The 12,582-nt window shown below is 45.4% G+C and overlaps 1 protein-coding gene across 1 annotated transcript in view; it reads right to left on the minus strand.

The window, feature by feature from the left end:
* SLTM (SAFB like transcription modulator) overlaps window positions 1-12,582 on the minus strand; it is a 38,142-nt gene continuing 25,560 nt past the window's right edge. The window contains exons 11-21 of the mRNA XM_080980689.1: window positions 12,385-12,494; window positions 11,510-11,667; window positions 10,231-10,322; window positions 9,503-9,666; window positions 8,626-8,806; window positions 7,780-7,904; window positions 7,480-7,647; window positions 5,595-5,909; window positions 4,578-4,698; window positions 2,041-2,198; window positions 1-621 (exon numbers count right to left, since the gene is read on the minus strand). Coding sequence (XP_080836815.1) covers window positions 513-621; window positions 2,041-2,198; window positions 4,578-4,698; window positions 5,595-5,909; window positions 7,480-7,647; window positions 7,780-7,904; window positions 8,626-8,806; window positions 9,503-9,666; window positions 10,231-10,322; window positions 11,510-11,667; window positions 12,385-12,494 — 1,701 coding nt within the window. The 3' untranslated portion in view covers window positions 1-512. The remainder of the gene's footprint in view (window positions 622-2,040; window positions 2,199-4,577; window positions 4,699-5,594; window positions 5,910-7,479; window positions 7,648-7,779; window positions 7,905-8,625; window positions 8,807-9,502; window positions 9,667-10,230; window positions 10,323-11,509; window positions 11,668-12,384; window positions 12,495-12,582) is intronic.

Consider the following 12,582-nt stretch of genomic DNA (forward strand, 5'->3'; position numbering starts at 1 on the left):
TACAGATTATGAAGCTTTATTTCAAAAGGATACAGTGGCCAGGATACAGATCCACTCAGTTTAACAACTCTCCAAAAATAGGTTACATAATACCCAGAAATCAAACAACCAACCCAACCCTTATTCTCTACCCATTCTAATGTACAATTGGGTTATCTGTGTGTTTTGTGGTAAGTACCTAATTTTCAAGCCTGACATCACAGAGCTAAATTGTAAATTAAACTACTGGGTGCAAAACAAATCATCTCTTTGTACAGCGGTTCACATGTTTGGTTCCAATTAATTTCAGAGCTCCTAGTGTTACAGGGGGAAATGCTCATCAAAAAAGTACAATGAACTATCCAAAATCCAAACAGCCTAACTTATTTAAAATGCCTCCAACAAAGAGGAAAAAGTAATTATGGTAAAATTAAAAAAAGACAAGTTCTCTTAGCCAAGGCTTCTTCGTTCATAAAAGATTTCCAATAAGTTATCTTGAAACCAAGGGGGGGGGGGCAAGCAGGTCAGCAGGCTTAGAATCTTCGTGGTGGTCCACTCTTAAATGGTTTAAATCCTGAACCACTTCCCCTCTGCATGGAATTGCCCGTAATCTGTACAACTCTATTAATGGGCGAAGAATTACTGGAATAAAAGTTGAAAAAGAAGCAGATTTAAAAAGAAGTTTCAGAGGAATTAACATCTCACTATCCAGAGTGCTGAGCAAGGCAAAGTTCTCACAACCTGATCTTGTTACAGGTGTAAAGGCTGACACATTGGAGAGCTCCCACTCAACCATGCGCTGAGACTGGCAGGCTACTGAGAGAACAGCAGCTACTTTTTTTGAGACTGGGGACAGAACACTCCTTAGTGTGCATCAGGGAGCTAGCAACCCATGCTGGACAACATTCAGCGTAATCATGTTCAGGTGCAGAGAGCTTTAAAAAGGTGCCCAACCGAACTCCTGGATCTTATACTGTGACCTATACAGATGCTGCCCAGGAAATGTCTATGTCTGCCTCACACACGTGGGAGACGGTCCCAGGCCCAGGGCCTCTGTCCAATTTCCTCACGGGTCAAGCTTTATCTGCTCAGGCCCAAGGGGATTTCTCCTTATCCAGAGCACATCATGGTTACAAACTAACAATATGAGTAGTTAAGTTTCATGTGTTTCCAAAGCCCAACTAGATTCAGACAATATTCTATGCGGTCATGAAACTCTCTGCAAAGCTTACTCAACTGTACTGCCAAGCTTCCACTGAGTCGTAGGAATTATTGTTATTACATTTATTTCTATCCCATCTTTTTCCTAGATTGGGACTCAAGTGGCTTAAAGATAAAAAGCTAAAAACATTGGCAAGATATTCATTTAACAGTAATTGAACACAAATAGAAAAAATCCTATATAAAAACTACTAAAAATACAGATGATAACAACATTAAAAACTCCACAGCACCAACCATTCCTTCAACAGCCAGTTCCTAAAGATCTGCTGGAATAAAAATGTATTCACCTGCTGACAGAAGGACAAGGAGGGAGCCAGTCCAACTTCTCTAGGAACAGAGTTCCAAAGTCTGCACTGAATCCCATCCTCAATCAGGGCAACTCAGATTTGTGCCAGCAGTGGGGGCAGAGTACCCAATCCTGCATTGCCTCAGAGATCCGGGGTGATCCAGAGTAAAAAAGGAAACCACCTGCCTGAAATGTGGCAGAGTTAAACCCCTCTTATAGGGGCTACCATGTCTCCAAATTCCTCACACCCATGTAAAGAAAATGGTGATTTTGGTGTCTCAATGCAAGTTGCTGGGGTTCCTGAAGCTTTCTTTTTTAGACTGAAATCCAGAGCTCAGGGCCAATTCAAAGTGGGCTCCGAATCAGTTATGGGGAGGGGGTGGCATACACCGTCCTAATGGAAACTTGGGCACCCCAGCACACCAATCAGGTGGGTGCTCCTTGAATCTGAATATGACCTTTTTCAGCCCTATATGTAAAGCTGAGTTTTAGAAGCAACCTCAGAAGTGTGATATTTTAGGGTGTGGGGAAGCAAGAAGCGTCACAGGTACCTTGAGTGGGGAGACATCATGCCACCTCCTGCTCGGCCATCTCCCATCCGCCTTGTGTCGTGATAGCTGCTGCCCTGTGAACTGGGCCCGTGCCATTCTTTCCTTGGTCCAGCGTCACGGCTATGCCGCTCAACCACGTGGCGATCTTCATTATAATGCTAGAAAGGGACACGGGAGGTTACTCTGCTAGCGCCACCACCTTTTGACTTGTGTTTCCTAAACGGACCCAAAGGAAGAACAGCTGCACACACTTGGCTCCAGTACAGCGTTCTCTAGATGTGCATCCTGGGAAGGTTCGCAGCTCTTTCGGAAGAACTTCAGAGGAGCAGTGCCAACAAAAGCAGGAAATGTTCTGCAAATCATGTTCTACATCAGGGGCTTTCAATTTGTCTCAAGTTCAGCCCTTGGACTATAAAGGACAACACCCACATAGGTACACTTTTTGCACCGATATTCTGAGTTTGCATGCATTGTGTCTTGGATGTTGCACTAAGAAAACCTCAAATTTGGATATAACGAGAGGCTAGCATGCAAAGCACTTTGCACAGCCCATTAGGAGGAATACACATTTCTGTTCTTGATTTTTCTCTGAAGAAAAAAAGGGACTATGGTGGGTGGGGAGATGGGAAAAGAGGGCTTCTGTTCAACTGGACACCCATCCTTCCATGTTAAGCAACCGCTAATGCTGAGGATTTCTCCTCAGAGTGTGATGCCTAAGGTGGCTCTCCAGGGAAAAGGTGAAGCATTCCCCTCCATCTGCTCTGACTCTACTGTACAATAATCACTCTTCCCAAAATCAAGTGAAGGCAGGAAGCACAGAGCAGACAACATCAGCCCGCCAAGACAAGGTTTTACTCACACAAAAATGAGAGCTAGTGTGGTGTAGTAGTTAGAATGTCAGACCTGGACCTTGGAGACCAGGGTTAAAATCCCCACTTGGCTATGAAGCTCCCTGGGTGACCTGCCTCTCAACCTTAACCTACCTCACATGATTATTGTGTGGGGATTAATTGAAGTGGGGGCAAACCATGTACACCACCTTGAGCTCCTTGGAGAAGCAGGTAGGATATAAATGCATTCGACCAATCATACGATCATACAGCAGTCACCAGCTTGGGCTCAGTGACCACCCCAATGCACCAGCCTATCAAAAGGCAGCAGCTTGGCTGTTAGAAACAGTGCGTTCTGTACTGGTTGCCAGACAAACTTTGCAATGCTGCTTCTTGACTTTTCAGCCCTAAAGAATCTGGGGGCACAGCAAGTTGGAAAAGCCTTTTCCATAAAATGACTTCCCCATTTGTGGGGGCCACCCCAGGAGACTCTGAGTCAGAACAGCTTTTAGAGGCTGTCCTTATGGCTGCGTCAAGCAGGGCTCCCTCACTGGTGATCCATCCTCTCAATGTCCTTCCCTACGAAGTCTGCCAGGCCCAGTTGCCATTCACTCACCAGGAGCACAGAACATAAGAAGAGCCTTGCTAGATTAGACCCAAAGCCCATCTAGTCCAGCCACCTGTTCTCATAGCGGCCTATAAGCAAGCAGAACCTCAGTGCAGCAGTGCTCTCCCCACTTACGATTCTCAGCAACTGGCATTTAGAATCATAATGCTTTTGACAGGGGAGGCAGAACACAAAAATAATTTGTCTACGTCTCTTTTTAAAAGCCATCCAAATTGGTGTCCATCACTACAACAGTTAACTTGTCTTGTTGTAACCTTTACTCATAAAGGAGTTGCTCCATCCTCACGATCATTTTGGTTGCTCTTTTCTGAAACTTTTGCAACTCTACAATATCCTTTCTGAAGTGAGGCGATCAGAACAGTACACAGTACTCCATATGTGCTCACACCAGATTTGCATGACAGCAGTATGATATTGGCAGTTCTATTTGTAATTCTTTCCCTAATGACTCCTAGCAGGAAATCCAATTTTTCCAGCTGCCACAGTGTTGACATTTTCAAGCTATCCACTACAATCCCAGGGATTCATTCCTAAAGAGTCTCCATTAATTCAGAGTTAAGATTCCCCCCCCCCGCCGCCTGTCAATTTACACTTGATTATGCTGAATTATGCTAACCATTTTACTGTCCATTCAGCCAGTTTAGAGAGAGCCTTTCCGAACGCCTCACAATCCCTTTTTATTTCAGCTATCTCGAACCATTTGGTATCATCAACCCACTTGGCTACTTCACTGCTTTGCTTTGATACTTCTGTTTTTGTCATGCTACTAAGTGAACAGTTTTCTGCTTCTCTTAGTGATTCATCATTTTCATTATTTCGATGGGTTTTTAAAGAATGTAGTAGCAATATAGTATCAGTTGCCTAAAGGGTCAAATATTTTGGCCAGAAGGTGGTATACAAATGAAGTGAAACTAGACCCCAAATTAGCAGACGAAAACTACCTTGCCTTTCCCTCTGCGCAAGTGACCTTACAGAAAATTCAACAAAGACCAATCACCACATTCCTAATCAGAATATGCATGTTAATTATGACCCCCTGCCACGTTCCACCAAGTGAGCAAAGGCCCCCTTCCATTTACCTGCCCCCCACTTCCACGCTCCATCACACTGCGCTCTGCTTCCCGGCTTCCGTAGCCAGATGTGCTGCTACGACTCCCAGAATGTCCAGAGACTTCTCGGCCTGATCTTTCTGGCCTCTCTCTGCGGAAGGAAAGAGTCAACACGGTACAGTAAGTAATAATTCACACCTTGAGTTGGGGGGGCTCCATTTTACTCATTGCTCTTAACACCTTAGAATAAAGGGCTGAAGTTGCCTTCCTCAAATTGTGGAAGTGCAAACAATTCTCTCCTACTATCTGTGCACTTCCAGCCAACCCCATATGTGTTTCCATTAGCTGACTGGCTGCAGTCTAAATGTGCCAAAAATATAAAGCAATCTAGTTTGCCTCCTGCTGACTGGGGAAGGAAAGTAACTCTTGGCCTGTCCCAACTAGGTTTAGAAAATCGCCCCTGCTTGGCAAGGAAATCTGCAGACCAGGCAAGCATCACCTCACTCAAGAGGGTTCTTTCTAACTGTGACTTGAAGGGCCTATATTGTCCATTTGCTCACCAGTATGCAAAATAGAAGATGACATGGAATCCCAGTCATTTAACATGGCATTTGCTCAGTTTAGGCACATGCAAGTCATGCTGTTCACTGCCAAGAATGGCACCCAAAGAAGTGTGTTAAAAGAAATCTAGGTTAGAAATTAAGTATTAATGCGTTGGAGCATATCAAGGATCAAAATATAATGAGCCTGAAGGCCTCTTATAGAACAGGCACAGACCCAACATATTGAGGAAAAGCACTCCGATTCTTACACAGCCAGGCTGATGCACAAGTGACAGGCTGCAAATGGGCCAGGGCAAAGTAGCAAGATCTTCCCTCTCTACCCAGCACATCCCACACTCTGAAGAATTTCCAGTTGAAGAAAGGGCAACAGAGCCATACCTGTTCTGTCTTGGTGAATCACAGCCACGTATACATATCCCCACCCCAAGTTTTGGGCAGGAATGAACCTGCACATCCCAGCTATTAACCCAGGCTGAAGAATCACCTGGCATCTCGCTTGTCAGGGTTGATGCCTCCTTCACCCTTCCAAGAACTCTGCCGGGATGAGTTGGTCCCAGCCTCTCGTGGGTGACGGCCATGAGGGATCTCAGGTCTGTCCTGGATTATCACAGTCCTCCTCTCATCGCGGTCTCCTCTCACTTCCCGCCGGTCACTGTCACGGAGTTCGTTTCGGGGCTGAGGGGGCTCATTTCTTCTGGATTCACTGAAGCTTTTTGGGTATCTTTCAAACCCAGGCTCCTCCCTTCTGGTGGTTGGCCGAGCTTTTTTCCCATCACTTTGGTTGACAAATCGTTCCCGCCTGTTCAGAAAGGCAAGAGTTTTTCAGATTAAGGGTCACTCCCTAAACTGGTTCTCTGGCACAGCATCTGCCCGCCATACCCCAAGGTGCTTTGCTGCTTGATTTATCATTATGAGGATATTAGGGATACAGCTGCAAGTAACCGGAGTAGCCTGAGGGTGGGCAGACTTCTAGGGCTTCTAGTAAAGCACAAAGTTGAGCCTGCAAGCGGAAATCCACCAACCAGGGCTCGGGAGGGGGGTGTTTAAGAGCTAGTATTTAGGAGCAATGTAAGAACATGCTCAGCCCAGAAATTTATTTTCAGTATCACAGAATTGATACTAGCAGAACTAAGGTAATTAAGAAGGGGGGAGCTTTTGTGTTGCTACTATTGTTTAACAGTTGAGAGTCACTTTCGCCAATCCATGCAGAAATCTACCCGATCCTCTCCTCTGTCCCAGAGTAAATCCCACTGCCACCTGAGTAAACATGCTTCAGATCACACTGCAAACTTATCATCTTGAAAATCAGAGCCTAGCACGGGTAGCCAATATGGTGCCCCCAAGATCACACACATATTCTTTATTACGGTTGAAAGACCCACAAAAACAGTTTTGAAAACAAAAGACAGCAGAAATACAGGGGAAAGATTCCAAGGCAGTCACTATGTTTTATTCAGAGCATGTTGATTTCTATTTCTTACCCAAGATCAGGGATGTGGAATCTGGTGCCCTTCATATGCCGTTGGAGCACAACTGCCATCCTCTTTGACCACTGGCCAGGCTAGCTGGGGCTGATGGGAACTGGTATCCAGCAATGCTGGAAGGCACCAGATTCCCCATCTCTGCTATAGATATTGTTGGACTACACTTCCCATTACCCAAGAACACACTAGTGCAGGGGTTGGCAAAGTTTTTGTGGCTTGGGCCAGTTCACGGTCCCGCAGACGCTGCGGTGGGTCAGTGTGTGTGTGCATGTGCAAACGCTATTTCCGGCGCTCCTTCTGGTGCGGAGGAGGCGTGCGCAGCTTGCCACTGGCTGCAGGAGCTTCCTGCAGCCAATGGGAAACTGGCCATTGTTGCGGAAGGCGGTCCCTGCTCCGCTCTGCGCCATGCATGGGAGCCGACCGAGCGGGCGGAGGGAGTACATGGGCCAGTTAAATGACCCCCATGGGCCACTTGTGGCCCATGGGCCTTAGGTTGCCGACCCCGGCACTAGTGTAACAAACAGCAACTTCCCAGCTGTAATAATAACTTATTTCTGAGATCACACTTCAAGAATCAGAATACCTTGTCCTCTCTAACTAAGGGAACACACATTTGAATGGTGGAAACTGTATCCCAGGATGAAAATGATTGTGGGGCACTTAGAATCATAGATATAGAAGGCTCATCTACTCTAACCCAGTGCAATGTAGGAATCTCAACTAAAGCATCCATGGCAGATGGCTATCCAATCTCTGCTTAGAAACCTCCATTGAAGGAGAGTCCACAACTTCCTGAGGAAGTCTGCTCCACTTGAGGCCACCCTTCCATTACTGAATCATGACAACATCAGAATGTACTTTTGCGACCATCATCCCCAAGCATACCTGTCAAAGGAAGTCTGCACTGCGGAACCCTCTGGGTATCGCCCTCTGTCTCGGTGGTCAAAATCACTAAAGCGGTTCTGCTGCCGGCTGTAATCAGACCCATGGCTGAAACGTGCATCTGTGTCCAAGGAAATCTTTTTGCTTTCATTCCAGTAGGGCTCCTCTCTCCTAATGGGGTGGGGAAGAGACACACTGCTGTTAGGACTCCAAGCTGCCACACACATTTATTTGTTTTGTGCTTTGTCAGGGCCGATGGGACAGAGGAGCAGGCATCCAGCCTGAAAAGGAAAAAAGCACTACCTGTGATCAACATCCCGAGGACGTTTCAGGGAATTCCTCTTCTCCTGCTCATAACGAAGCTGCTGCTGCTGGCGCCGAAGCTCTTCTCTTTCGCGAGCAATCCGCTCTGCTTCCTTGCGACGCTCCTAGCCAGGAGAAGAGAAAGAATCTCTAAAGAGCACTGGAAGAAGTTCACCCATTGGGAAGGCCAGAGGACACAGATGGGGAACATCTGTGACCCTCCAGAGGTTGGACTGCAACTCCCATCATCCCTGACCATTGGCCATACTGGCAGAGGCTGATGGGAGTTGTAGTACAGCAGCATCTGGAGAACCACCAGTGCCCCATCCCTGCCATAGAGCTTCAGCTACAATTGGGAAAGTAGCAGAATTAGCACCGACAACTATACAAGAGCTCAAAGTGATCCAAAGGAGCAGCGAAGTGGATGTGCCTGGTGTTTTGAAAGGGTTTCAACACAAAGTGCAATGCTGATGTTACCAGCCCTCCTCAGAAACCACATAACCTAACAATCCAATACTAAAAAGTATTCAGCTGCACTCATATCCTTCTTCATGGTCCCCATCGGTTCCTCCCATCATGCCATTACTGATGGACCAAGTTGTGCTAATTAAGACTAGGCAGACTTGGCTCAATTTGCGTATTTTGTTGCAATGGCAGAAACTGGACCTTAGCACCAAAACGTATCCCAGAAAGTTCAACTATGTAAAGAAGCAGACAAGTTCCTGGGCTCTATGTGACAGAGAAAGCACCTGGCGGGAGTCTCTGTTAACTAGGGAACTAGTGCTAACACCCTTCAAAGAAGCTAGAGACTGCAAGCAACAGAAAATAAAAGAGAGGGAAACCCACCTGCTCAATACGGATACGCTCCCTCTCCAAGCGCTCTCGTTCCATCCGTTCCCTCTCCAGCTTCTGCCGCTCAATTTCCAGCCTCTCCCTCTCCCTCTGCAAACGCTCACGCTCTTCACGCTCACGGAGGAGTCTGACGCGCTCCCTCTCTCTTCTCTCTCGCTCGGCAATTTCTCTTCGCCTGCAAAAAGCGGGAGCTTCAAAGGTGGGGCAGCTGCAGGCAGCCTTTTTAGGCCCAAGGCCAACAAGTGAACAAGGTGTTCCTTTGGGACTTGACTTCCTTCGTTAGTCACACAACTGATGGTTACGGCAACGCTGAAAAAGTTACTGCAGAATACACTTGCCAGATTCTTGTGCTTTGGCGAGCAAGATGGGCGGAGAACTCTCTACAGACAATGGCAGTAACATCAACCTGCTCTGAGGGATGCTCTGGGGTTTGTTATAACGGGGCATGGGGTTCTTCCAGAGTGTGCAATTTGGGGTGGGGGTAACTGCACTTGTGCAGAAAACTTTGCAATTTCTCTCTTCTCTCCCACATCATTGTGAGCAATGATTTCTGAAGCATCTTGCATTTCACTGGTGTCACCTTTTGTTCTTCTCCTCTTCCACTAGCAACCATCATATTAGGGTGGAGCTACATAGGACTACATGCTTGCCATGAACTCTCCTGTCTAGAACTTGGGAGGACAAAAAGGTTAAGCACCCCTCCTCCCATTCACCACTTCCATCCTGCGGATCATCCCTGCCTCTCTCAGTGCCAATGAGATGCCTGGAAACAGGAGTCCAACTGCCAGAGTCTAGTTTTGGCCTCAAGGTGGTGTCTTCCCCAAGCACCTGAGAAGCTTGATGGCGACAAAGTGTCGAGCATCCCTCCTACCTTCGTAACTCTACAGCACGGCGAATTCGCTCTAGCCGAACAATGTGCTCCCTCATTCTCTGCTCCTTCATCTTCTCAAAAGGCAGTATGTCCTTTCTGCCCCGGTAGTCTCTGAACTTCATTTTGTCTTGAAGAAAACGCTCTTTGTTCCTTAACATAGGTGGCTGGAGACAAGTTTTTTTTATATAAATATGAGAATTAGAGACACTTTTACATGTTTACAGCATGCCAAGAGTCATCTGGCTTCTTGTGGAGACTATGAAGGGTCCCAATGCCCAAGAGCTCCCTTTCTCTGTAAAATAAAGAACAAACTCCCACTAAGAACAGTTTATAACAGGGTCTTAGGTGAAACGGAAGTTTGCTTACAGAGGCAGCAAGAGAAAGACTGGCTCTAAGAGGAAGTGGGAAGTGCCTCCTACTCCAGACCGCCATCAAATCTTTCTCCAGAAGAGCCAATTGCATAGGAGGTAGGAGTGATGCTTGCATAGCAATCTTGACTGCAGCATTTAATCAAGACTTTTGCAAAAATTCACTGTTTGTAAGTGAACTTCCAAACTCTGCTGTGAGAGCTGCCTTATAGTTGCCTAGGCTTCAGAAAGAAGTCAAATTGTGGTTAGCTAGTCTCCTTTGTGACACAGCACCCCATCACTCCTCTGTCTCAGCTAAAACCAACTCTCACAAAAACCGAATTAGGGCCTAAACAGACTAATGTTTTGAGCAATACTTACTTTTTCAAACCGTCCCCTTCTTATTGTCCTGGTGTGAACTTGGTCTCCTTTTGTTTGGTCTAGGACTACCATATGACTTGGACTTTTTACACCTTTGGAAGATAAATTACATGCTTAATTATTCACATAAGAAAAAACACAAAAGCCATTTTGCTAAGTCTGTATATGTTCCAGGAACATGTAAAAAAAGATTTTAAAGGTAATTTTTCTGATGTAAAGGCCAACTAATTTGGATTTGGATTTTACAAGAAGCCATGCTAATTGTTCTAGATCCATGGTTCTTAAATAGTGGGCCTTGGAATATCTTTAGGTTGGCCCTAAGGGCCACAGCCTGCCCAACACCTCTTTCTTTGCCTCTCCTGCCTCCCAGTCCTGCCACAGCTTTTTGGCTGGAACAAGGACAGTACCAGCAACTCTTTGCATGCTGAGTAAAGTGGCCAAGAGACAGAAGTGTTTGGAGTGCAGGGTGGGGAGAGGAGCAGGGAGAAGAGGGAAGAAAGAGCCAGAGGAAGTGTTGAAGGAAATTAGAAAGTGAGAGAAAAGTTTGCTATTAAATAATAGCAAACAAACTGGGAATAAGAATGGAAGAGGGTGTGATAGGGAAGCTGCTATAGAAGGAAGAAGTGAAAGTAAAAAATCAAGGAGGAGGGATGAAAGAAGCTGGCACTACAGTATGCATGTGGATAAAGTATAAGAGAAAGGGGGCAATGGGAGAAGAATTTACAGGAGATGGGTAAAAACACTTTGGAGAGCATGTGAGAGTGGAAAAGAAAAGGGCTTCCCCATTTAGAACTTCTGGATCAGCAAATTCTGCTGAAAGGGGGGAGGCTAAATCACAATACCTCCAGTGCAAATGTCTGTTCTTAACTTGAGGAAAGCTGAACCATAGAACTCCTTGCTACAAGGAAAACACTGCGACAAAGAATTTAGCAATTTCCAAAGGCATGTAAGATTAGAAAGTGACATCAGTAATTTTCAACTGACTGCCAAATTCTGCCTTCATATGCCACCATTTTCTGACTGGCGCTGCCCCTCACCACCATTTTGTGTCAAGTGAGCCTAACACTACTCCACTCTAAAATATTCAAAGCAGATTTGTTAACATTAAGAGAAACTCTAGGTGATACCTGTTAAAATGCCAGCTCACTGCCTGAAAAATGTATGACTATACAGCCTAATCCTTTTCAAAGCATTAGCATAAAAAGCAATAGCATAATATAGTAGGGACCCAAGTACATGGTCGAGATTTGTTTGTAAGGAGAGTAGCTGCAATGCATACTTATTCGCTTTTTTTCTTCTGCCGTTTTCATAGGGTCTTGAGCAGGACAACTGGATCCATAGTCACTCTTCTCTTCTTTGCCTTCAGGTTTCTTCCCATCCTTGCTTTCTTTCTTCTCAGATTTGTCAGATTTCTTATCCTCCTTTTTGGAGAGGGTCCTAAAAAAGGTAACAAACAGGGGTGGTATAGAATTCACTTTCTGAGAAACTATTTTTTTGTTTAGTAGTGGGAAGGACTTTGGATAGCCATTAAAGTTACAAAGTTAAATGGATTGAATTTATGAGTTATCTACTGAGTTAGTGAGCAAAGTAAAATTCACAATAACTTTGTTACTGCATGTTTTATATACAGGCGGTGACTGACGTGTGGGTCCTTTTGGACCTGGAAGAGGGCAGAATGGAAGTGGAACGGGGCAGGATTATGTGTGCCGCTAATGTGCGTGTGGACCAACAACACAACCCTTGAGAAAATCAGGGTTGCCTGTATAACTATAATTTGAAGAAAAAGCAAGTTTCTGGTTCTGATGGATTATTGATAGATGGCTATCAAATACGCTTGAATGCACATGGGCAGAAAAGGTTGAAATCTCAAACCAGAGAGGTGACTAAGGAAGTTTTTTAGTAGGTGGGAGTGAGTATTTAGCATGCTACACAGCTCCTTGCCCCTTGTCTTGTCTAGCAAGAGCAGTATTGTGCATATCTCCTCAGTCTGCATACTTTATATAGGTTGCCGAATCCAGCTTTTGCTAATGAACCATTTTTTTATTTTTGTTTTAAAAAGAGGGAACACATAGCCATGCTAGGAAGCAGCACTTGGGCTCATGTTTTTTCCAAACAAATTCTGGTTACACAAAAGTTGCAGGATCAGGCTCTTACTTGCTGGCTTTGTCGCTTGAAGTCATCTTCTTTTCTCCAGGATTTCTACCAGAGCCAGATTTCTCATCATTGTCTTTCTTCAGTTCTTTCTTGGAAGGATCACCTTTTACCTGCAATTTATTTTTTAAAAGTAAGTACATTACACATTGACTGCCAACCAGGACGTGTAGCATAGAGCCACTTCTCAACGGACTAAAA

This window comes from Podarcis pityusensis, assembly GCF_964106645.2.
Source record: "Podarcis pityusensis genome assembly, chromosome: 14".
NCBI lineage: Eukaryota > Metazoa > Chordata > Lepidosauria > Squamata > Lacertidae > Podarcis > Podarcis pityusensis.